Below are 26,970 nucleotides of genomic sequence, written 5' to 3'. Positions count from 1 at the left end.
GACGCGGAGCTGGCCCTGGCCGGCATCAACATGCTGCTCAACAACGGCTTTAGGGAGTCGGACCAGCTTTTCAAACAATACAGGTGACCGGCGCGCCCTGCTTCCCGCCCCGGCCGCGCGCACCTCGTGTCCGGCTCGCGCGCTGCGCCCTGCGGCCCCCAGGAGCCCCTCCCCCTCTCCCTCCCGTCGGTCACTAGTTCCCGGTCCCCGGTCGCCTTCCCGGGCCGGATCTGCAGCCGGCGCTTCTGCGCCTTCGCCACGTCTCCCCTTCCCACTCCCTCCCCGGGACCCGCCGCGCGTCCTCCGCGCGCTTCCGCAGCCTCCCGCCCTTGCCTCCCGGCCTCCCCCTCCGAGAGGTGCGCCTGGGGTCGTCGACCTCGCTTCGCAGTCGCCCAGCGGCCGCCGGGTCCCGGGTCCCCTGGCTCTGGGACCGGATGCGATTTGGGGCAGCGGCGAGCCTGGGACTGGCGGTGTCGGGACTCCGGCTCGCGTGCTGCCGGGGCAGCCTTTGTGACTCGGAGCGCTCCGGCTGCCTGTTTCTTGCGCCCGGCATCGCTTTGCATGGTCGTGCATTCCAGACGCTTTTATTGTTTGAAAACACATACGCATCGTTGCCTTGCCGTGCAGGAATTTACGAATTTCAACCCAACTCTGCTCGCTCGTCTCTCCGTCTGACTTCTGAAAACTCAGTCCTTAAAATGATTCCCTAATACCTTTTAAGCGAGCGTATTGATTAATCATTTCTCTAGCCTAGAGGAGGGAAGAAGAATGGAGATATTTGAAAAATATAGATACATATTCATATATATTTATATATATGAATGGAAATAAAGCCACGTTTGTTCAATTAATTTTTCTTGTTAAAAAAAAAAAAGAAAAAGTGGAAGAGCTGAAACCTCGTCGCTTTCTTGTGGGTGTGGAAGGAAGCTTCGTTTCACTGAGAACCTGAAGCATGAGCGTTCTGGTTTAGGAAGCGAGTTTGTGATTTGCCCTTTGAGTGTGGACAAGCTATGAGGAGGTTGGCCAGCAGCGTTCCGGAACGCGTTCGAAGGCTATATGCCTCACATTTTTTGAGACCTGGTAGTCTGGTTGAAATGAAAGGACCCGAGTGCAATTGTGATGGAGAGCCACAGTCGGCAAGAACAAGAGGCAGGAGAGGGATAGGACACTTAAAGTTTCAGACCTCAAGAAATGGTTTCTACCCTGTGAGCTTCCACATTCTTTTTTTTTTTTTTTTTTTTTTTTTTTGAGTTGGAGTCTCACTCTGTCGCCCAGACTGGAGTGCAGTGGCCCCCGGCCACCGCGGCCTCGACCTGCTGGGCTCCGGCGATCCTTCCGCCTCAGCCTTCCAAGTAGCTGGAACTACAGGCGCGCGCTACCATGCCCGGCTAATTTTTTGATTTATTGTAGAGATGAGGTCTCACCAAGTTGCCCAGGTGGGTCTCAAACCCTCAGGCTCAGACAATCCACTCACCTCAGCCTCCCAAGGCGTGGGATTACAGGCTGAGCCACCGAGCCCGTCTGAGCTTCCACATTCTTAATGGCCAAGCAAGTATCTCACAACTGTGAACTTTTCACTAAAGCTATTTTACTTTTAAATCAGCTTTTCTTTTGGTCTGAAAATAAAAACTTCTTAGCTTTCCTCAGAATAGTTCATTTTTAAAGGACACAGGCCTGGTTTCAAGCTGGAGTTTCAACAAAGGTTGTTGATGGAGGATTTAAAGTATTGACATGTCCTACAATCTCTCTTTGGTGGTGTTTTTAGCTCTCTGAAAATGTATTTCATGAAAAGAAAAAGTCGAATGCTTCATATACCGTGCTGTGGCTGTTTTTAGACTACCGGTTTGTGTTGTATGATAGAGAGATGGAGAAAGTCATATCGTCAGATTTACTCTTAGTTGCTGATCAAGGTTCTTGCGTGTTTCAATACTTCTTGCTTTGAAATCATGTGTGGTATTTATTTCAAAGGTCTTTTTTCAAAAACTCCATTCTGCTTTAGTATACTGAAATACTACCTAATGGTTGCCTTTTCATTGAAAGCATGCATTTTTTTTTGCCTTACCTAGGCAATTTTATGTACTGTTAATAGGGAGCAGGTTATGAGTGATTGGAAATCTCTCATAGCAACAGCAGAGAGATGCACCTTGAGAGGTATATCTCTGTGGGTGGCTGTGGGTGGATTTACCCGTGTAGCGAGGAGCTGTCTGCTTGTATTTTGAAATTGAAACTGAAGATAAAGAAGGGAAAAAAAGGCAATATTGTAGTACCTGCTCTCTGCCAAGCACGTGTTAGACACATTTGTTTATCTATTCTCACTATCCTGATGACAAAAAAAAAGAGTGACGGGCATCTTGTAACAGCTTTGTAAGGAGGGTTAGTTTTTAGGCTAAGCACCAGTACACAAACACTAGTTCTAAATCAAGGACTCTTCATTTTATCATTCTGCTTCCCTCACTATGTTTATTATATTTTGTCATCCATTCTGCAGTCTTACTTTCCAGCAATGCTGAAAGGAGTTTTTAGGTTGGTGGGAGGGGAGAAGACAGAGGTGGACAGCAACAGCATTAGCCTGTCATCTTTCCCTGGCCCCATCTGATTTATTTTTGATATAGACAGCCATTGCATTCTTTCCACCTCCCAAAATATGCTTCAGATGCATGCTCTGGAGAACACACTTGAGTAGAAGTATGGACATGGATCAGAGTCCTGCAACCTGGGATCTGGTCCTACTTTTGCTGCTTTTGCAGCTGCTGATGCTGACTTTGACTTCTCAGAATTTGCTTCCTTGCTTATAAAATAGGAGTGGCAATGATAGTGCCCACATCATAATATGGTTGTTAGAATGAAAAGAAATAATCCCATGGTTGCTGGTACAGTGTCAGTGCACAGTACACACCAGGTAGCTTTTGTAGTCGATGGCCTTCCTCGACAGTGCTCTGCTCTCTTCTTAACTGCATAGTTTGAGTAGAAGAGAAAATGTCCTGTATGTAGGTGACTTTTAAATTTAAAGTTCGCCTCACAAATTATGTTTGAAAGATTTAAGTCTTATCGTTCATTGGGAATCTTCTCTTCCAGTTCCCAAGTTGAATGGCCTCCTGAAGCTCAGCAATGGCTTGGTGATAAGAGTTTGAGGAACACACCTCTGGCTCAGTTTATCTGTGGGACAGGCAGGGACAGAGATAGCCGAATTTCCAGATCTGTCTCTTTTTTTAATGATTGTTCTGTCCCGTGATGGTACCCTTCCCCTACTAGTAAGCCTTCCAGAGTCTTATCATTATAGTTTAGCGATAGAAGTAAGTTTTATTTCTAGTGTAACAATGTTTGTATTAAAACAAGAAGGTCATTTTCTCACGCCCCATTACTAGGATGAGAACGATTTCATCAACAACTACTTGATGAGATGTGGTTACTTTTTTGAAACAGACTATCATGAAGACCATTCTGAATTAGTAGAAAGTCTGATTATCATATAATTCAGCTATCATACACACAGGAATTAGAAATAAGTGTACACTAGAAACTCTTCTTATGAGATATAAGACGACTCCCTGGTTGGGTTTTTGGAAACATGGCTGCCATTCTGTTGGAGATACAGTAATAATGTAGCAACAAGCTGCCCTGTTGCTGGTGGATCCACCATCATGCACTTTGAGATGTTTTCCCAGAGGTCAGGACAGATTTGTGCTGCTTCAGGCCTTTCAGCATTGACCCCAAAGACATAGGTTTGTAAGTTCGTGATCTTGCCCACCTGAAATCAAACTCCTGATCTCGGTCTTAGTATTCAAATCCAGCAGTACAGTACTCGCTCCTCTCCCTTTCCCACTCTTTATTGTTGTGACACACACTCAGATCTTCAGGTGCTCAGGCACATGGTAAGATAGACTGTGGCTTCTGTGCACAAGATAGGCTCTAGGTGTTTAGGTGCTGTGGCGTAGGTAAGACTGGCAGCGGTGGGGAGACTGGGAGACATCCATGATCCACTGGAGCCTGTGGGAGCAGACAGAAGTAACATCTAGCCTGGCCTAAATTGTAGACAAAATGATGTCTGAGCATCAAGATGGAGTAGAAGTGAGTCAGCTGACAAGGAGTTGGGAGGGGTGGGGAAGAAGAAGAGGAGAATGTGAGAGGTGGTGAGGTTTAAATGGAAGTCTGGGAAACAGTGGAAAACCCACGTGGAGACATTCAGTAGCATTGGGAAGAGAGGGGTTCAGAGCTGCAAGTGGATTAGTATTCTCAGACTGTTATGTAGATGGCGTGTTCCATGCCTGCCATTTTCTTCTTACCACTGGTTGGTTCGTGTTTCCTATGAGTTAGTGCTTCTTTGCAGGGTTACTTTGCTGCTAAGTATGTAGTCAGCTCACTTTTGACCATGACCAATGTCCACGGTGTGACCGTCACAGCCCTGAACTCTTGGTTCTTTTTTTTTTGAATTGGAGTCTCACTCTGTCGCCCAGACTGGAGTGCAGTGGCCGCTCCCGGCCACCGCAGCCTCGACCTGCTGGGCTCCGGCGATCCTTCCACCTCAGCCTTCCGAGTAGCTGGAACTACAGGCACGCGCTACCACGCCCGGCTAATTTTTTGATTTATTGTAGAGATGAGGTCTCGCCAAGTTACCCAAGCGGGTCTTGAACCCGTGGGCTCAGGCAATCCACTCACCTCAGCCTCCCAAAGCGCGGGATTACAGGCTGAGCCACCGAGCCCGGCTAACTCTTGGTTCTTTAGGGTTTCCAACATCATCTTTTTCTCTGTTTAGCTTGAAATATTAAATTGTTTTTGAACAGAGGACTGACAGGAGAGGTGAAGCTCAGAGGAGCATGAGAGACACTTGGGGCTCCTGGCCCAGATGAGCTTCGCAGTTCCTATTTCCATAGGCCTGACACTGTACCCCACCTCCTCTTGAGACCACCAGCCCATCTCCTGCTTTAACTCGCATTGTTTTTTTTTTTTGAGTCAGAGTCTCACTCTGTCACCCAGGCTGGTGTGTAATGGCACACTCACAGCCACCGCAGCCTCACCCTGCTGGGCTCAGACGAGCCTTTCGTCTCAGCCTTCCAAATAACTGGCACTACAGGCATGCGCCACTGTGCCTGACTAATTTTTTGACTTATTGTAGAGATGAGCTCTCACCAGTTTGCCTGGGCTAGTCTCGAACCCGTGGGCTCAGGCAGTCCTCTCACCTTGACTTCCCAAAGTGCTGGGATTACAGGCGTGAGTCTCCGCACCTGGCCAACTTTTAGCATTCTTGTTTACCTAAAACATCTGCAGTTCTTGCCTCTACCAGTACTACTACTGACTTCTGGTTGTATATATTATTAAAGAGTCCTGTTTAGTCACTGTCAGCTAAAATGAGAAACATACTATGGTTATTGTTATGAATGTTCATTGATGAAAAATATGCATGAATAAATAAGGATTCAATATGGGAATTATATCAAATTGGTATTATATATCAAGTATATCATAGCTATGAATTGTGATATTCTCTTTTCTATTTTATTTCACATTATAAAATGGCAAAAGTGTATTAATGATAAAAAGCAAGAAAAATTCATGGTAAGTAATGTGTGTGTAAAATGAATGTATGGATCCTAAATTGTTTAACACAGTTTATGGTACATGGGACAAAGCCATATGACATGTGGCCTTATTTTGTAAGCATGTTGACCGTGGAGTCAGTATTATTACAGAGATGGTTCAATAAAATCCAGGAGTTGGCAAACTATGGCCCGTGGGCAAAATCAGGCCTGCCACCTGTTTTTGTAAATAAAGTTTTATTTGGACACGGCCAAGCTCATTTGGTTATGTATGAACTGCAGTGCTTGTGCCCGCAGAAATGAGCTGCATTGAAAGAGACCATATGACCTACAACATCTAACATATTTTCTCACTGGCCTTTTACAGAAAAGTTTATTGACCCCTGTTACAAACAATGGGCCTTCCTGGAAAAATTCAAAGGCGGGTGGAAGAAATGTTAGGCAAGCAGGCCTCTGAGCCCCTTCTCTGTTCAAAACCATGCCAGATCCTTGGGAGGATAGGAAGAACTTGCAGGTCACCCTGTTTTCTGGATGTTTCAGCTGCACACAGACAGCAGTGTGTCTCTGCCTTGCTGCTGGGGTCTATAGGAGAGTACATACATGCAAAAATGCAAGAAAAGGAGAAGCAATGAAAAGCAGAAATGGTTTAAGGGAACTGGCAGGAAGGACAGGAAACTCATCTGTTGACTTTTTCCATCTTCTTCAACATAGGGGTGTGTTTGTAAAAAAGGCTCATCTATTTTTTCCCCCAATGATTGCACATCTGAAGAGGTCTTAATTAAATATTCATTAAAGATTCATTTGGCTTAATTGAGCTTCTTTTTTAAAAATGCAGCTCCCAGCCAGGCTCGGTGGCTCAGCCTGTACCCTGCACCTTGGGAGGCTGAGGTGAGTGGATTGCCTGAGCCCGCGGGTTCGAGACCCGCCTGGGCAACTTGGCGAGACCTCATCTCTACAATAAATCAAAAAATTAGCCAGGCGTGATAGCAGGCGCCTGTAGTTCTGGCTACTTGGAAGGCTGAGGCGGAAGGATCGCCGGAGCCCAGCAGGTCGAGGCTGCGGTGCCGGGAGCGGCCACTGCACTCCAGTCTGGGCGACAGAGTGAGACTCCAACTCAAAAAAAAAAAATGCAGCTCCCAGTAGAATAATAGAGTTTGGAGGAAATTACAAAAAAACAAAAACAAAAACCCTAAGCTGTAGTGTGTACGTTAGTGCCAACATGCAACGTTAAAGATTTGAGCCCTTAAAAGACTCTGTGCTTTAGGTCGTATATACAGTTATCCCTTGGCATCCATATGGAATTGGTTCAAGGACCTCCAGAGGTTACCAAAATCCAAGGATGGTGAGATCCCTGATAGAAAATGTCATAGTATTTGCATATAACCTATGCACATCCTCCTGTATACATCAAATCATCCCTGGATTACTTATAATACCTAGTACAATGTGAATGCTATATAAGTAGTTGTTATACTGTATTATTGTTTAGGGGAGATGACAAAAAAGTCTACATGTTCGGAACAGACGTGGCCTTTTTTCCTTTCTGAATGTTTTTGATCTGTAGTTGATTGTGGAATTCATGGATATGGAAGGCTAACTGTACTGTACTAACAGGTTAGTTCAGTGCGATTACCTTCTTTTCCTCATTTACTTGAGAGAAGCTCTGTGGAGTGAAATGAAGTTTTGATGAGGATAAAAATTAAAAAAGGAAGGGAGAAATAATACTGAAACTTGGAAGCACTTTCTATTCGAGTCACTTGAAACCACTTGTAGATTTCCCAAGCACATCGTGGTATTTCAGGAGACTATAGCTTTCACACAGGCTGTTTGAGCTCCCAAAATGCTATTTTTGCACCAGACCTCCTTTGCCAGGGTAGCCCCCCTACTTAACCAGTAACAGCAGGGGGACTTGACGAGGCTAATGCTAAGGAGGACTGAGGAGAAGAGAGTATATAGATGAATCAGAAAAGTAGATGGTTGTGTACTAAAGATCAAGGTGTCCGCTATTTTGAAACTACCTGGTGCTAGCTGTACTCCATGAAAAGGGTTGGGTTAGGTAGGGAGGAACTGGTTTCTGTCTTATACATCAGGGGTCCCCAGACCCTGGACTACAGATCAGTACCTGTCTGTTGCCTGTTCGGAACCAAGTTGTACAGCAGGAGGTGAGCAGTGGTGAATGAACGAAGCTTAATCTGTATTTATAGCTGCCCCCCACCGCTTGCATTACTGCCTGAGCTCTGTGCTCTGTCAGATCAGCAGCAGCATTAGATCCTCATAGGAACACAAGCCCTATTGTGAACTGTGTGTGCGAGGGATCTAGGTTTTGTGCTCCTTGTGAGAATCTAATGCCTGATAATCTGAAGTGGAGCTGAGGCTGTGATGCTAGCGCTGGAGAGCGGCTGCAAATACAGATTAACATTAGCAGTGAGATTTGACTGCATATCTCCCCCCACCCCCTTTCCCTCCATGGAAAAAGTGTCTTCCACAAAACCGGTCCCTGATGCCAAAAATTTGGGGGACTGCTGTTATATGGCACTTACTCTCTTCCCAGCACCCTAAATTCATGATACTGCTGCCTATTCTGTAAAGTGGGTCCAATGTGGGGTTGAATAACCTTTGTGGGATAATCTGTGGAGAGAATGCTTTCTGAACAAGTGACTATGCTTTCTGAACAAGTGACTGAACACATATTTTTATATAAAACTGTTCGAAGTTATGATATGTAGAAATGGAAGTCTTGACTTCTTGAAATCCATTTGAAGATTGAGATGGGGCTTTTCTTATGTTAAGATGGTTGGCAGTTTGCAGTGTGAGCCTTTTCCCTGGCTAAGGTTGCTTTCTCCATCTCTTCCTTCTTGCTCAAGAATTTCAGAATGCAAGAAATACGCACATCTAACAGTGAGTTATTCCTGTCTTACAAGAAGACTGTCAGTTATGACAGAGATGGCCCCTAGAGTCAGGAAGTCCACCTCTTCAGAAATGTCTGTGTTCTTGATAGGAGTATCTTCCATGAACAAGGCAAAGGTGAGAGGCATTGCCTCATACCTTTATTCAAATCTACCTCAGAAAGAGTCACTAACACTTAATCTTGCCTGCCACTGTGAAATTGTGAAATTGTGTGAAATCTGTGAAATTGCTGGTTTAGGTGACTTTTGTTTCCCTCTTACACATCAAAATCAACACACAGTGATAAGCATTAGGTGGCTTTTACATGGACTGGTTCACTCACTCAGAGTTGCCTATTTTCTCCTCATTGAATACCTCCACAGCTGTGAGGGGGTGCTCTTACCATCTCCTTCTGATTGAGGGAGGAGAGGAAGCACAGGGACATGAAGTGGCCCACGCTAAGTCTCATTGCAGTAGGCGAGAGTGCTGGAGTTGAGATGAGATCCTTGCCTCCGAGTCTGAGGGACTGTACTACCTGTCTCATGGAATCTTTACAGTAAAGTGTCCTATCAAAGTCATTTTGGGACAAGTTCTCCAGCAATATGCAAACCACACTGACATCCAGAAGCTACCCATCAAACCCCCAGAGAGATCTGTCTTTAGGGAAGGTGTCACTGCAAGTTTTAGACCCTTTGTGGCTCCCAGTCATGTTTATGATAAAGCCCAACATTCTGGCCTGGCATAACATGTCCTGTGATGTGGCCCTGTGATGCTCCCATTGTCTCGTCCACTCTGGTTTTGCAGGAATATTCAGATCATCCAACCAGGTGTATCTTGCCCTTCGAGACACAGCTCAGATTTCCATGAAAAGGTGGTACGACTTCTCTGTGCACCTGTAGCATCCCACCCTTGCCTGTATATCCAGCACTTGTGTTGCCTTGAAATTGTTTGCACATCTGCCTGTCTGACAGGGCTGAGTGAGTAGAGACAGGTAATCCCTGGATTTCCTCTCCAGGTGTTCCTGGCCTTCCTGAGGTTATTTGAGTCATGTGGGGTCCCAGATTTACAGAGGTGCAGCCCTTCCCCTTTATTTGCCATCAGCAAGTGCAGCTCAGAGGCAGCTGCCCCGCAGACCTCTGAAAGCCTTGTGTTCCTCATCATCCCCTTCCATCCTGACATCATGGATGCGTCTCTGACCCAATTTGAGGTGTTCCAGAGAGGCCCTAAAACGGATGTTCTACCTCTCATAAGGCAGATGATAGAACTCCCATCTGGCTCTGTCTGCCTCTTCTCTTTATTGCATCCCAGGCTGCCCTGAGCTGAGTAGGAGTGAAGCCACCACCAAGCACATGCCAGCCATGACAAATACCATCACAGGGAAAGCTGGGCCCCTAATGAAGCTGTCTCCTACTTCTGAAAGTGGCCACAGCTGTCAACTGGACCTGGCTCAGGTAGTTGTGACTCAGAATCATAGCTGTCTGAGTGAGCTGTCCTCTGCTCAGTGATATGTCCAGTAACAGGAAGGCTAGTCTAACTGGTGGGCTTTTGCTTTCACATCTGGTCCACCTACAGGGCTCTGGGCTACCCCTGGGCAGTGGTGCTGTGACACCTTCCTGATATAGAAAGGCAGAAATGTAGCTCCCAGACTCCAGAGCCCTGTCCTGAGTTTCAGAAATAACTGATCTCTGAAAGAATCTAGTGATTGAGAGGTGAAGCTTTCTAGAGTAGTGACTATCTGCCCTCTCTTGATAACAAATATTTTGTAGTTCCCCTCTTATGCTTCTAAATGAAATTGATGGATGAAATAACCTACCTATGCATACAATGTCTGTAAATCAATATAGTGCACAAATAGTATTATAAAGGAGAAGTAAAAATAAATCTGTAATTAAAAAGTACACATATTTTTCAAGTGTAAATGCTCAATACACCTTCATCAGAGGAAAAAATGAAGTAGTTAGATGTTTGCACCTGTGTATAATGAATACATTTAGATTTTTGAGAAGTAAGAAGGTGAGAAGCCATTGCATAGGGGAGAAATGACGAAGTGCACTTTAAAATAAAGAAAGCAACAGACCAAACTTATTTGTATATATTAAGAGAAAGGGCTCAGTATGGTGACCCATGCCTCTAATCCCAGCACTTTGGAAGGTCAAGGCAGGAGGATTGTTGGGGCCAAGAGTTTGAGACCAGCCTGGGCAACACAGCGAGACCTCATCTATATAAAAAAAGTTAAAAAGTTAGCCAGGCATGGGGCATGGACCTGTAGGCCCAGCTACTTGAGAAGCTGAGGAGTGAGCCGAGGAGGTCAGGGCTGCAGAGAGGTGTTATAATCCTAGCGCACTCCAGCTTGGGTGACAGACCAAGACCCTGCGGAGAGAGAGAGAGAGAGAGAGAGAGAGAGAGAGAGAGATTGAAAGAGAGAGAAAGAGAGAGAATATGAATGAGAGAGATTGAGAATATAACCTTAATTTAAGAAGGGATAACCAGCCAAGACACAATATTGGATGTTGCAGTGAAGACAATAAGAAGTGTGATATTTCTGCAGTGAGCCAGGCCTTCTTTGTCAGTATGGTGCCAGAATAATGAATTCCCTGTATTAGGACATGGGATGTGTGCTGACCGAGTGTCTCAGAAAACCTAGCTCCCATCATTAAACCCCTCATAAACCAAGAACTTTAGAGACCATTGACTTTCATGGGTGTCCAGGATTAGAGGATGAATTGCAAAAATGTTTATAGGGGAGTTGAGTGATGACTGATCCCTGAGGACAGTTCCAAAGTAAGGTTTGAAATATAAGAACAGACCTCAAATGAATACTTTTAATATGTCATTTTCATGGTATAAATTTCAGTATGCTATAAGATTCTTAAGTGTATTGGATGGCAAAAATGAAATAAATTTATTAATGAAATTAATTTGTATCCAGCATGTCATGTATCTTCAATCCTTTACTTGGCTTTAAATATATGAAAAGGAGCTTTCACTGTACACGCTAAATGTGGTATGTGATAGCTACAAATGCAGGCTAGTTCAGCTGTGGTGTGTTGTCAACTCAAATAACCCACAAGCAGTGTTGATGTTGGTGACCTGGTTTTCCAAAATCATGAACAGATTTTGATAAAGTGTATATTTAAGCAGTGTAAGAAATATTTTCTATTTCTGTGTAAATGGAGGTAGGTTCTAGAACTAAATAATACAGTTATTTTATTTATTTTTTGTTTTGTTTGGGGTTTTTTTTGAGTAGGAATCTCACTCTCACCCAGACTGAAGTACAGTGGTATGTTCATGGTACTGGGCTTAGGCAGTCCTACCTCAGCCTTTCAAGTAACAGGAACCACAGGCATGCACCACCATTCCCAGCTAATGTTTTAAGTTATTGTAGAGATGAGGTCTCACCAAGTTGCCCAGGCTGGTCTCAAACCCCTGGACTCAGGCAATTTTCTTTCCTCGGCTTCCCAAAGTGCTGGGATTACAAGCATGAGCCTCCATGCCCAGTTACAAACAGTTTTGTAATTCATATGAACTTCCAGGAAATGTTCAAAAGTTGTGTAGACCATAAGACAGTGTGCTGAATGATCTCACATACTGTGGGATGCCTTGCATCCTTGGTCCCATTCCACTGTAGTCTTCATGTCCCCCCAGAATGGCCCCAGGGGCTTCCAAAATCCCTCCATTGAGAAGCACTGAGTTTGGAGCTAGAAGTCTCAGGACAAGATTTGGTCTCTGCAGCTGAATCTCCGGTTGCTTGGTACAGCATGGTGGTGGAGTCTTTCTGCAGACAAAGTAGGTCTGCAGGAAGAGAAGATACTGCCTAGGCTGGCTCAGCTGTGGCTGAAGGAGTGTGGTGGAGAAGGGAGGGCCTAAGTTGCATTGCATCGGTGGCCACAAGTGCCAAGTGTAGGGTTCCTTGAGGGGTGAAGAGCCCTCTAGGTCACACTGCCCCTAAATACCAACTTTTCCTAGCCATGCACATGTTCCAGTACCAAACAGCTCCAGGAAAGACTATCAGAACGGGTTCTTCTGACCCTTGCCACTGGATGGAGAGCCACTGAGGTCCCTTCTCTTCTTCAGACTCCAAGCAGAACTAGCTTATAGGACCTGTTTCTCTCCAACCCCAAAGTGACTTTATTTTCCTTTCCTGTTCCCATCCAAGTCTTCTTAACTTTGAATCTCAGGGTGCAAACGGACCCATATCCTTCCCAGGAAGTGAGCAAGTTTTTTGCTAAGTAGGTTATGCAAATTAAAAACAAAATTTTTTAAAATTAAAAAGTGGCCAAGTCCCCAGGAATCAGGGCACAGCTGCCCCAAAGTTACCTAATCAAAGGGACCACAAAAAGGATTCTTCTAAAATGTGAGGAAACAGGATAGAATGCTTTATGATGGTTTTCTGCTTGGGCTTGGAAGTATTTAGGGGGGAAAACAGACACACATAATTTAATCGGTTACAGGGCACGTTGATACATAGATGTACAGAACTTGCCCAGGTTCCACCCTCAACCATGACATTAATCACATTCCATCATACATGTTAGCTCAACCTGTTATAACATGCTTGAGCTAATACTCCTTTTTGGGTGGAGCTTTTCTATGAAAATAGGAGTCTGCGCTTGAATAGTGAGTCTGCTTCTCACTCCAAGTGCCTACAGTTGAGTGGTATCTGCTGCTCTTCCTGCTGTGGCCTTGGTGTCTTTGAGATCGTTGTTGTCTTTTGCTTTGGGATTGCATTTTCTTGCCTCATCTCTGCAACAGCCCTCCTTTGACTCTTATTCCTTTAAGCTATCCCTCCATAAAACAACTACCAAAGAGAAACAAGATTTGCAAATGTTTGTATCATTATATCTCTTTCATAAATAAAAGCCTTTGGTATTATTCTAAGCAGTAGAGGGCAAGAGGAGAAAATAACATTTTGTATCCAAATTCGAGTTGAATTTGCTAGACAGAGATTCATTAAGAAGCAGTGGGATTCAACCAAAATCCATACTGCTTGGCCTCTTTAGGATTGCTCCCAATAGAGTGAGTCACTGGCAAGGCTTCAGGTCCTCCCCCACCAACAGTGAATTGCAAAATTTTAAGTTATGTGTTGTCAACTGATCTCAGAAATGAGAAAGAACTTGATCTCTTTCTGTCTTGCAAATCATACTTACTCTCTTCTTTATTTAGGTCTAAAATAAAGAAGCACGTTGAATTCATCAGCTGCATGCTTGCCTATGTGACCCTTGAACTACCCAAGGCTAGAATAGGGCTGCTTTTCCGGGCCCGTTGTAGGAGGGCTTCTGACTTTTTCCTCTACATGATAGCCAGGTCTGCATCAATTTATTTGCTCAGAAAAGCGTTTTGTTTATATTTAGAATACCATTTGCTTTAGCTGTCAACCATGTGGAACCAAATGTTTTTTGGTTATTTCTGTATTGATGATTGATGAAACAATCATTACTTTGAATAATCAAAATTAGAAATTGAGCTAGACATTACTTTCCTTTTGAAATATAGAAGAAGAAGAAGAAAAAAGAGGTGTAGGAAAGGGCCATGGGAGAAAATGACTGTCTACAGTAGACTAGCCAAGTGTACTGTGGAATTCTCAGAGATTCTCGCTCTGAAGAAGTTGCCAATATAAAAAAATGACAAGAGAGGAGAGAATGCTAGTGTGTTTTTCTATAGCCCTTGTGCGACTTTCTGGTTCTGGGCTGGGCTTATGAGAGAGGCTAATTTGAAACTGGGAGCTTTTCTCTTAATAGAAGAATGTTGAGTTGTAAAACAAAACCTAACCAAAGAGCTATTTCATTAAAGTCTAAAATTTATAGTTAAGGAAGAGTGAATAATGAAGTCAATTTGAGTTGACCTATGCTCCACTAAAAACTAAAAGTGAACACTTTCTGTGATGTTCAGAGTTGTTTACTGAAAGCTTGTTTAATAAAATTTTATTATGAAGAATAAGTATCTAGCTTAACTTTGAAATGCCTTTTTATGGAAAAATAGAGACATCTAAATGATTATCTAAAATAAGTTAGTGTTTGGATTGCTTATATAAACAGATGAGTGTGTTTAATTCTCAAAGTATTCATGCAGTTTGTAGATTATTGCCACACATAATAAATGCACCATTTTATAACTTAAAGATGAGAAAATAATGAAAATATCTTGATTGATTTTGTTGCTTTTTAAATAGTCCTCTTGAAGATGGGTTGCAAAGTCTTTTTAGTTGTTGAAAATGTGGTTTGGAATAGGTGTGGTGGCTCATACCTATAATCCCAGCACTTTGGGAGGCCGAGGCAGGAGAATGCTTGAGGCCAGGAGTTGAAGTCCAGCCTGGGAAACATGGTGAGTCCCTGTCTCTACAAAAAAAAAAAAAAAAAATTAAATTAGCTGGATGTGGTGGCACACACTGGTAGTCCTAGCTACTTGGGAGGCTGAGGTGAGAGGATGACTTTGAGGTCAGGAGGTCAAGGTTACAGTGAGCCATGAATACACCACTGCACTCCAGCTGGGTGACAGAATGAGACTCTGTCAAAAAAAAAAGTGGTTTACAAACTTATCTTTGTAAGTTGCTTATCAGTGCTGTTTCCACATGCTGTTGGCATAAAATGGAGATGATAAAATTGCTTACCTATTTGTACGTCTTAAGATAGGGAAGGAACTAATGCTGTTGAATTAGGAAGATATCTGACATACAGAAATGGCAGACTAAAGAAAATGTTAAAAAACAGCAACTTAATCTGAAGACTTATTTGCAAAATGTATCAATAACACTTAATGACCATCAGGATCTGGCAATAAATGAGTATGAATTAAGCAAAGCTAGAGAGGAATCTGAATAAAGTTAGAGATAGTACAGTCTCGTAATCATACAACAGTCTACTGATCTTTGCTTGAATTACTGCACAGGCAGAGGACAGTCAACAGGGATCAAGTGTGTAATAAGTACTCACTGTCAGTGCGTCACTGCATCATTTGTATTTCATCCTTAATCCCAATTCTCTCAACAGCCCTGAGGATAAGTATTATTATGATCACTTGGCACATGATGAAACTAGGGCTTACCAAACTCAAATAAAAAAGATTGAATAAAGACTTCTTTACTCAAGTAAAGGAAGATCTGCCCTTAGCCCTAGAGTGGATGCTGGTTCTTTCAGAAGAACTCTGTTGTTATGCTGAATAGTGTTCCAGGGATCCAATGAGATTGCAGGTCAGTTGTGGAACTCTGATCTTCCCTGGCCTTCCTTCCAGTCCTCCCAAGCTCAGTGGATGGCACCACTTGAAACCTGGCTGTATGCACTAGAAGGCCCTCTTGGCACCTCTTACCTTTTATGCCTGTCAATTGTACCTCCTAAGTGTCTGTTGAATCCACTGACTTTTCATCGTCACCACTGCTGCCAGGTCCAAGCGCCTTCACCTATTCATGGATGGTGGCACCAGCCCAGCTCATTTCCTCATATCCTCTCTCCTCCTCCTCCATTTCCACCAGCATGATTTTTTCAACATGGGATTCAAATGACTTACCTCTCCACTAAAAACTCTTTCATGGTTTCTATGGTAGGCTGAAAAATGGCCCTCTAAAAGATACCCATATCCCAATCCCTAGAACCTCTAAGTGATACTTTATAAGGCAAAAAAAAAAAAAAAAAAAGATGTCTCACGAATGTGGTTAAGGGTCTTAAAATGGGGAGATTATCCCAGATTATCTGGGTGGGCCCTAAATGCGCTCACATATATATCCTTATAAGAGGAAGACAGAAGGAGATTTCACAAGAGAAGAAAGGGCCATATACATATCAAGAAGACATATCAAGAGAGATTTGAAAACGTTAACCTTGAAGATTAGAGTGACAACTGCCACAGCCTGAATGCAATCCCTAGAAGTTGGAGGAGGCAAGGAACACTCTCCCCTAGATCCCAGAGGGAGTATGGCCCTGCCAACAGCCCCAATTTTGGCCCAGTGAAACTGATGTCAGAATTCTGGCCTCCAGAAGTATGAGAGAATAAAATTCTGTTATTTTAAGCCAACCAAGCTTATGATAATGGTAATTTATTACAATGATCAAAGGAAACGAATACAGCCTCCTATTGCTCTTAGAACTTAGAACCAAAGCCCTTGGCAGGATCGATCTGTCGTAGCATGGCCTTGCTTGGTTTACCTCTTGACCATTGACTGCATTATCCATATAGGTTGAGTGGTGTCTTTTATCTGAAATGCTTGGGACCAGAAGTGTGTTGGATTTTGGATTTTTTTCAGATTTTGGAATATTTGCATAAACATAATAAGATAACCATGGAATTCATTTACATTTTATATACACACCTTATACACACAGCCTGAAGATAATTTTATACACTATTTTAAATAATTTTATGCATAAAAATTTTGACTCTGTTTTGATGTGACCTGTCACATGAGGTCAGGTGTGGAATTTTCCATGTGTGGTGCTCACAAGTTTCGGATTTGGGAGCATTTTAGATTTCTGACTTTTAGATTATGGCTGCCCATCCTCTATTTTAAAATAATGTTATTGTATTCTTTCTAGGCTGTGATGGTACAGAGCCAAGTATGCTCATGCTATAAAATAGACTTGTGACTCCCCTTTTTATAACATAGTTTATAGAAAAATGGAAAAGTAAAATACCTTTAAAATGACAGTCATTTTGGTTTTAACCAGCTTTACATTTAAAGTATCAGTGCTTTGTTTAATTATGTCACTCTGTAGACTTATCTTGCATTGCTGTGTTCTCTTCTTATGCTGTGACCTCCAGCTACCATGGTCTTCTTTCAGATGCTTCTCTTTGCCTTGCTTTCTCCTGACTTGGAGCTTTCATTACACATGGACTCCCTCTACCAGGCTGACTCAATTTCTGCTTATCCTTCAACCTCAGCTCTACCTTTCCTTCCTGAAAAGGCTTTCCTTGATCTTCCAGCCTCATGTTTCTGCCATGCATTCTGTAACAATCACATTCCTTTCCTCTAGGGTTTTTACCTCAGTTTGTAATCATGCATAGGCAGCACTTAACTTTGCTTGGTTCTAATATGCATGGATTTCAGTTTCCAGAGTTAGTTAAATAACACCAGTGCCCCAATATCACTGTTCAAATCTCAGCTGCCACTGAGCATGAGCTATGAGTACACAAACTGTTAACTCTTCGGGCCACAAATTTATATGTGCATAATAGATATATGTCATGGTCAGTGGCCAATCACATCACTTCTTTCAGAGTCTGCCTGTGATTGGTTCCTGTGCCTCTGTTATTTAGTTCGCTGACAGCAAATTATGTCCTTGTGTTACTTCCTTGTTTCTTAGTGATAAACCCACATGACATTTTTACAAAAATGAATAATTTAAAGAAGGGATTGGCCAAAAAAGAAAAAGTGATAAAGCTGGAAGTGAAATTTGAAGCAAATATAAATGGAAAGAACAGCTGACCTAGGAATGTTGACACTGTCACTGTTCAAGGGACTCTGGCAATGCAGCGGGGGTGAGCTTGTGGACATAAAGGAAGAAAGTGGTTGTAAGGAAAAAGATGAAGGTGCCCCAGAGGAGGTGACGCTGGCAAAAAAGCTTCACATTAAGGGAACTCTTGGAGATATTTCATGGCTAAAATGTTGGAAGCAGATCCAAACTTTGTAAGTAGTGTCACAGTTCAAAGCATGGCAAAGATGCTGACTCTGCACTGCAAGTTGTCTGACAAGAAGACAAACCCTGTTCAGACTCCTCTTGAAGTATTTTCTCTTTTTTTTTTTTTTTTTGCAGAAAAGGAAAATCGTTTAATACTCAGTGATTCTAGAGCTTTAAATTATATTCTATTAATTAAGTACTAATTTTGCTAATTTTTTCATTGCCTGATCATTTCTAAATGATAAGAGAGTTTTCAATGTTTTAAAATTATTTTTATTGTGGTAAAATATACTTTATATATAACTTAAAAAATGTAAAATATAAGGTAGAATTTCCCATTTTATCTATTTTTAGGTATACCATTCAGTGGCATTAAGTACATTCACATTGTTCAGCTATCACCAGTATCCATTTATAGAACTTTTTCTTCTTCCCAAACTGAAAATATATTCATTAAACAGTAATTCCCCATTTCCCTCTTTCCCCAGCCGTGAAAACCACCATTTTACTTTGTGCCTCTATGAATTCATCTATGATGGGTACCTCAAATAAGAGAAATCATGCAATGTTTGTCTTTTGTGATTGGCTTCTTTCACTTAGTGTACTGTCCCGAGGTTCATCTGTGTTGCAGTATGTATCAGACTTTCCTTTCTTACTAAGGCTGAATAATAATATTCACCATATGTATATTACCCATTTTGTTTATCCATTCTTACATCAGTGGACACTTGAGTTGCATCCACCTCTTAGCTGTTGTGAATAATACTTCTGTGAACATGGATATACAGATAGGCTTGAACTCTGACTTTCAGTTCTGTTGGGTATATACCCAGAGATGGAACTGCTGGGTCATATGGTAATTGTTTTTATTTTTTTGAGAAACTATCATATTGTTTTCCACAACGATTTAACTGTTTTGCATCTCAGTGCACAGCATACCACTTTCTCCACATCTTTGCCAGTCCTTGTTTATTTTGTTTGTTTTTGGATCATAGCCATCCTACTAGATGTGAGTTTGTATCTGATTTGCCTTTCCCTAATGATTAGTGATGTTGAGATCTCTTGATATTCTTGTTTCTCATTTGTATATATTTTTTGGAAAAATGTGTATTTAAGTCCACGCTGATTCCATCTCACTGTGGTTCTGACATTCTGGGCTCAAGTGATCCTCGTACTTCAGCCTTCCAAAAAGCTGGGACTACAGGCATGCGTCATCATGCCCAGCTAATTTTTGTACTTTGTATTTTTTGTAGAAGTGAGGTCTTACTGTGTTGCCTAGGCTGGTCTTCCAGGCTTAAGTAATTCTCTCGCCTCAGGCTTTCAATGTGCTGGGATTACAGGCATGAGCCATTATGCCTGGCTGACTGTGTAGTAGTTCATGTATTCTGGATATTAACTCCTTATCTAACATATGATTTGCAAATATTTTCCCCCCATTTTATGGATTGCCTTTTCACTCTGTTGATAGTGTCCTTTTATACAGAAAATATTTTAAATTTGATATAGTCCAATGTATCTGTATTTTCTTTTTTGTTTGTGCCTTTGTTTTCACATCCAATAAATCATTGCCAAATCCAATGTCATGAAACTTTTCCTTATTTTCTAATAAGAGTTTTATAGCTTTAACTCTAATATTTAGGTCCTTGATTCATTTTGAGTTAATTTTTGTATGTGGCATACAATAAAGGCCAACTTCATTCTTTTACCTACTAGTATTTAGCTCTCCCAAAACTATTTGCTAAAAAAATGTCCTGGCTGGGTGTGGTAGCTCATGCCTGTAATCTCAGCACTTTGGGTGGATAAGTCAGCAAGATTGCTTTAGTCCAGGATTTTGAGACCAGCCTGGGCAACATAGTGAGACCTAATCTCTACAAAGAGAGAGAGAGAAAAAAAAAAAAGACTATCCTTTCTTCCACTGAATGGTCTTAACACCCTTGTTGAAAATCACTTGACCATATATGTGAGAGTTTGTTTCTGGGCTTTCTGTTCTATTCCATTGGTCTATGTCTGTCTTTATGCTGGTATAACACTGTTTTATTTCTGTGGCTTTGTAGTAAGTTTTGAAATCAGGAAGTGTGAGACTTACCACTTTGTTCTTCTTTTTCAGTATTATTATGGCTATTTGGGATCCTTTGAGATTTTTTATAAATTTTAAGATGGATTTTCTGTTTCTGCAATTGGAATTATTGGATATTTTAATAGGAATTACATTGAAACTATAGATTACTTTGGTATTAGTATTAGTCTTCCAATCCACGAACATGCAATATCTTTTCATTTATTGACATCATCTTTAATTTCTGTCAGCACCATTTTGTAATTTTCAGTGCACAAGTCTTCACCTCCTGGGTTAAGTTTATTCCTAAAAGTATTTTATTCTTTTTAATGCTGTTGTAAGTGGAATTGTTTCCTTGATGTTCTGTTTGGATTGTTCATTGTTAGTATATAGAAAGGCAACTGATTTGTGTGTGTGTGTGTGTGTTGATTTTATTTCCTGCAACTTGGCCGAGTTCTGTTAATTCTAATAGTTTTTTGTGGAGTTTTTAGGGTTTTCTCTGTATAAGATCATGCCCTCTGTGAACAGAGATAATTATATTTCTTCCTTTCAAATTTGGGTACCTTTTATTTCTTTTCATTGCTTAATTGCTCTTGCTAGGACTTCTAGTACTTGTGTTGACTAGCAGTGGTGAAAGTGGGCATTTTTGTGTTGTTCTTGATATTAGAGGAAAAGCTTTTGGTTTTTTGCCTTTGGGTATGATGTTAGCTCTGTGTTTAATGTTTTGAAAAAACTTTTAACAGTGTTTGACAATTGTGATCCCCCCCCCCCCATTTATTATTAAGATCAGTTTGCGTGGCTTCAACTGGCATGGTCCTTTCTAGGATTCCAACTACCGTGTGAGGTATGGACTGTCTGTGTTCCCTAACGTAACATTTCTCCCCAATGGACTATGCCCTTTGAGATTAAGGACCTTGTCTCTTTTGCTTCCTACTATTTCCCCTGCACCAGGCCAAATGTTTGGCATGTGGTAGGTGCTCAGCAAATGATGTATGGATGATCCTTGCTTTAAACATGAGTTTTTTTCCTGGGTTCCCACTGTATGTTCTATGCATTCCCCATTCCTCAGATGTATGGATCCTTGTGGTAGGAAGTTTGGGACATTAGAGAGTAGTGTTGCAGGATCTCAGATATACTGTCTTATGAGGAGGATTAGGTAAGATTACTAACTGATATCACTCACTTATTTTAAGGCTTGCATATATTAGACATTCTGTGTAGTGTTAATTGGTGATTGTAATACTTTGGTATTATCAACTTAGCGCTTAGACACTGGATGAACTTCCCTTTGAAACACAGAATTCAGTACAAACGTAGGATGGTAGTAAAGTGTAGTTGGTGGCAGGGCTGCAATTGTGAACCCAGAGTGCTTCAAAGAGATCATAAAGGGACTGTGGCATTTTATGTCGGCATGCGATGGTGGAAGGCAGGTACCATGGATCAAGTGAAGAGAAAAGGATATTTTAGCTCTGTTCATTCTTCAGGCTACATATTTCTTCAGAGACTTCCCTGCAGGTGGGGCCTCAGCCTGAGGTCAATAAAAAATACAACAAAAAATTGGCATTTGCTGTACTGTGTAGTCACATTCCCTGAGTTGTTAGATGCATGTCTAGTGGCAACACGATGTCTTATAATTTAAAACCAGGTTCTGTAGAGGGGTAATGTTTATTTAAAACAGAGTCCTGGTTATTTTTATTTATAAACTAAACACTTATTGAGCGCCTACTGTGTTTAAATCACCCTGGTAGGTCTTAAGGGGAAATCCAAGATGAATAAGGCCCATTTTCTCCCCTCAAAGAAATACTGGTCTGGTGAGGAAGAACAACACAGCATGTAATTTAACTGGAGTCCCATCATGAGAACAGTAATAACAGCAAGTATATTGACCAGCTTGGGCTGTCATAACAAGATACCAAAGACTGAGTGGACTCAGTAACAGACATTTATATCCTCACAGTTCTGGAGGCTAGAAGTTTGAGACCAAAGAGCCAGCATGCTTGGGATCTGGTGAGGGCTCCCTTTTCTTGACTTCTAGATGGCTACTTTCTCACTGTGATCTCATATGGCCTTTTCTCTGACCGTGAGGAGGTACTTAGGAGGTACTTGTGAGAGAAAGAAGGTGAGAGAGTGAGAGAGAGGTGTCTCTTCCTCTTCTAAGGCCACCAATCCTCTTGGATTAGGACCCCATCCTTATGACCACATATCATCTTAATGACCTCCTAAGCCCTATCTCCAGATGTGGTCACGTTGGGGGTTAGGGTTTCAACATACAACTTTTGGGGAGGACACAACAGGGATATATAACACTCACTGTGGGCCACCAGTATGCCAGGCACTGTGCAGAACCTTCTTTCTCAATCTTCCCTTTGTACCTGTAAGACAGGTATTATCATTTCCCCCTATTTTACAGGTGAGAAAACTGAGGCACAAAAGAATTAAATTGCTTTCCAAGGGCACTTACTTAGTCGAGCCAGGACTTGAAGCCAGGGCCATAGGAATTGAGGGACTGAGAGAGGAGGTGCCTTGTGGATGAATAGGGAAGCAGCCTGGGGGCATGGGGCAGAGCAGCATCCTCACACTAGGCATGTGTTGTGATTGGTGTCGAGTTATCCTCTGGCTGCACATACAGGTGTATATATATTTTTTTCTTTATTTTTTTTTAGTTGGAGTCTCACTCTGTCACCCAGGCTGGAGTGCAGTGGTACCACTCATGGCCACTGCAGCCTTGACCTCCTGGGCTCAGGTGATCCTTCCGCTTCAGCCTTCCAAGTAGCTTGAACTACAGGTGCGCGTTACCACACCCAGCTAATTTTTTTTCTTTTTTATTTGTAGAGATGAGATTTCACCAAGTTGCCCAGGCTGGTCTTGAACTCCTGGGCTCAGGCAGTCCTCTTGCCTCAGCCTCCCAAAGTGCTGGGTTTACAGGCTTGAGCCACCGGGCCCGGCATACAGGCGTATATATATATATATATATATATATATATATATATTTTTTTTTTTTTTTTTGAGTTGGAGTCTCACTCTATGGTCCAGACTGGAGGGCAGTGGCCGCTCCTGGCCACCGCAGCCTCAACCTGCTGGACTCTGGAGATCCTTCCACCTCAGCCTTCCAAGTAGCTGGAACTACAGGCACGCGCTACCACACCCGGTTAATTTTTATTTTTATTTTTTTTTATTTATTGTAGAGATGAGGTCTCGCCAAGTTGCCCAGGCGGGTCTCGAATTTGCGGGCTCAGGCAATCCACTCACCTCAGCCTCCCAAGGCACGGAATTACAGGCTGAGCCACTGAGCCCGGCTATAGGCATGTGTTAAAAGGAAAGATAGCACACCTCATCAACAAGGATACCTGCACAATGAATATTTGTATACCTAACCCTGAATCATACCCCACAATTTTAAAATAAAAAATTTTAAAAGTTAAAAAGAAAAAAAAAAAAGGAAAGATGGAGTTGGATCCACATGAGTTATATGCATAATCACGGATGTTTAGCTTTTCCCACTTGCGTATTTGGGAACCATTGGTGGTTTTTGAGCAGAGGAGTAACATAAATTTGTATTTTAGAAAGCTAATTCTGAGGGCAGTGTACACAGTAAGTCTGGAGGCAAGAAAACAAGTTAGAGAACAGTTGTCATAGCCCAGGTAGGAAGGAACTGAGGAGGACAGAGGAGATGCAAGTTAAAGGTGTTAGGAGGAGAAATCAGTGGGACTCCTGTTTGGTATCAGTTTCAATTTTGGTTGAGGTGGGAGGAACTGAGAAGGTTCTGGCTTACTAGCTAGATGGTACTGCCATTGAGAGAAAGAGAAGGAATACAGGAAGAGGAACAAATTTGAAGGTGCAAGTAACATCACAACTTCTTACCGATGTGTCATCAATTGGGGAATGTTACACCAACAATTTTAACTCTTGGGAAAGAAAGGTGTATAGCCCTAAGTATTGAAAAAGGACTTGAAGTAGCTAGATGAGTATATTAGAGGCCTCTTAGCCCACTGTGTCTGGGACCATTAGTGCTTTTTTTGTTTTTTTGTCAAGGTCTAACTTTGTCACATAGGTTGGAGTGCAGTAGCGCGATCATGATTCACTGCATTTGATTTCTTGGGCTCAAGCAATCTTTTTGCCTCAACCTCCTGAGTAACTGGGACTACAGGTGTTCACCACCACGCCCAGCTAATTTTTTAAATTTTTGTAGAGACAAGGTCTAACTGTGTTGCTCAGGCTGGTCTGGAACTCCTGAGATCAAGGGATCCTCCTGTCTCGGCCTCTCAAAAATGCTGCAATTACATGTGTGAGCCACCACTTCTGGCCCACTAGTGATTATTTAATTTAAAAAGTCAGTTAAAGCAAGAGATTAAGAGAATGAAATAGTATCCAGTAAACATTTTGTTCTGACTTTTGACATGGGACTAAGACCTTTCCTTTGGCTGTGAGTTGGTGATAGGTTTTTAATTTGGCTTTCTAGCATAAACCACATCTCCAGCGCATTCTCAGTTTTGGAATCTTTAAAGTGGAGTTAAAGGTTAAAATCATTTGCCAAGCAGTCTGGGTGGATGCTCCTTGGTTTTACAAGTCTTTTACAGTGATCTTGCACTCACCTATGATACTAACGCAACTTTTATAGTCATCTGCCCTTTTCAGATGTTTTCAAAGCATTTATTTATTTTTCATTTATGTAACACTTTTTAAGCCTTATTTCATCTATTTACATAATAAACAATGCATTATGTAATTGTTACAATATATAAAGGCTATATATATATATAAACAATTATTTATTATATAACAAAGGCAATAGACTCAAGCACATTTAGAAATAATCAGCAGGAACTCTCAGTAAGCGTATGGCTTAACTAGTAAAGAGAAAAGCCCGTTAGCTTGAGTATTCAGTAGGTGAAGGGCGTCTATTTCTCTCCCTCTGACATTGGTTAATCCAGAGATTTAGGTGGGGGAAGCTTGGTTAAACGAGTTTCCACTGTATTTTGTGTGCATGTATGGATATAAAACAAAGACAGTGGTAGACATCAGTTTGAAATGGTAGTACTATATTTTTTGGGCTACATTCTAAATTGCTGATTATGTTTAAGACAGTTACAACAAGGAAATGTAGATTATGGAAAGCATTGTGCAATGATAGCTTAAAATGAAATTGGTGTTCCTGGAATTTTTCATCAGATACAGTAGTGAAACAAAATGGAATGAGTTCAAAGAAAAAAGTGGCAGATCCAAGGGTCTGTTGAATTACTAGAGAGATGAGTAGAGGCATTTCCTTTTGAAAATCAGATTTATATACGTCATCTCATAATTTATGCCTTCTTAAACTCCTAATGCCATCATTGCTTCAAATGGAGCCCACCTACTTTCTGGCTGTGCTGAAAGCACAGCTAATTATAGCTTCTAAAATAGCCTGCATATATAGTCCATTATAACAGAAACTCGGTTATTTTCCCTTGCTGACAGGATTAGCATTGATTAGCTAGTACAGGAAGAGAATGCCAGTGGCTTTTGAGAATGCTGAGCTCCATCCTGCAGCCTGTGACTGACAGAGCTCTGGCAGGCATGGGCAGTGGAGAAAGTGCCCAGCCTGTGGCCCAGTGGCATGTTAATGGTGCCAGAGAAGGGCCAGGGGAGTCATTTGCCAGCTCATAAGAGATCGAGCAAATGTAAATGTAGCAAGTTTTCCGGCATATGGTCCTGCAGGAGTATTGGTCTCTGTCTTTGGCTTATGAATAGCTAGTAGTCATGAAATATCCCAGGGACTCTCTTCCCTCTCATGTGTTGCCCTGCTTTGCTTTGATTATTTTAACAATGGAGAGAAATTGAACCTCTTCATACTTTTTTTTTTTTGAGTTGGAGTCTCCACCAACCTATTGCAACCTCAAGCTGCTGGGCTCAGGTGATCCTTCCGCCTCAGCCTTCCAAGTAGCCAGAACTACAAATGTGTACTATCATGCCCGGCTAATTTTTGATTTATTGTAGAGACAAGGTCTCGCCAAGTTGTCTGGGCTGGTCTCGAACCTGTGAGCTCAGACAATTCACTTGCCTCGGCCTCCCAAAGTGCTGGGATTACAGGCTGAGCCACCGAGCCCAGCCTCTTCATACTTTTAATGGGTGTATTTTATCACTTTTTCTTTTTAAAATTTGGAATAGTTTAAATATACAAAAAAAGGACAGTGTATTATAAACAAACATGATTTCCTTCACACTCAGAATTAACAAATGTTAACATTTGCCATATTTACCTCAGATTTCTTTAGGGAAGTAAGATATCACAGACACTGTTGAAATTTTCTTTCAGTCCAGAGTGATTCAATTTCCACCTTTCCCTCCCAGAGGCGGCCAGTGTCTTCAAAGTGGTGTATGTCTTTTCCACCCATATTTTATATTTTTCTTGCACATTTCTAATCATAAACAACATACAGTTTCCTGTTTTCAAATTTGCATAATAAGTAGCTTTTGCAGTTTGTATTTTTTACCTGATTTTTTAATTTTTGAAGTCTACCCATGTTGATTTATACAAATCAAGTATAATCATGTTAACACTTAAGTCCAAGTGTATCATCATATAAATATAATGTACTTATGAATTCCTCTACTAATAATCATTTAAGTGTGTTCCATTTTCTTAGGATCCTTAGCAGTGCTTTAGTGAATATCTTTGTACATTTTAAAGTTTTATTTATTTATTTGTTTGTTTTTTGAGTCAGGGTCCCACTCTGTCACCCAGGCTGGAGAGCAGCAGCATGATCACAGCTCACCATAACCTCGACCTCCTGGGCTCAGGCAATCCTTCTACCTCAGCCTCCAGAGTGGCTGGGACTACAGGCGTGCGCCACCATGCCTGGCTCATTTTTTAAAAGTTTTGTACAGATGGGGGTCTCACTGTGTTTTCCAG

General features: G+C 41.8%; 1 protein-coding gene across 1 annotated transcript in view; it reads left to right on the top strand.

Moving 5' to 3' along the window:
- Positions 1–6: 6 nt before the first annotated feature.
- The window catches only part of TTC39C (tetratricopeptide repeat domain 39C), a 122,175-nt gene continuing 95,211 nt past the window's right edge, over positions 7–26,970 (top strand). Inside the window, exon 1 of the mRNA XM_008069376.1 lies at positions 7–83. Within this exon, the coding sequence (XP_008067567.1) occupies positions 31–83 (53 nt within the window). The 5' untranslated portion in view covers positions 7–30. The remainder of the gene's footprint in view (positions 84–26,970) is intronic.

Source organism: Carlito syrichta, unplaced genomic scaffold (genome assembly GCF_000164805.1).
Source record: "Carlito syrichta isolate Samal-C Ts95f unplaced genomic scaffold, Tarsius_syrichta-2.0.1 Scaffold311970, whole genome shotgun sequence".
NCBI classification, from domain to species: Eukaryota; Metazoa; Chordata; class Mammalia; order Primates; family Tarsiidae; genus Carlito; species Carlito syrichta.
Note: the sequence above shows the minus strand (reverse complement) of the source record. Positions and strands in the feature narration are given on the sequence as shown.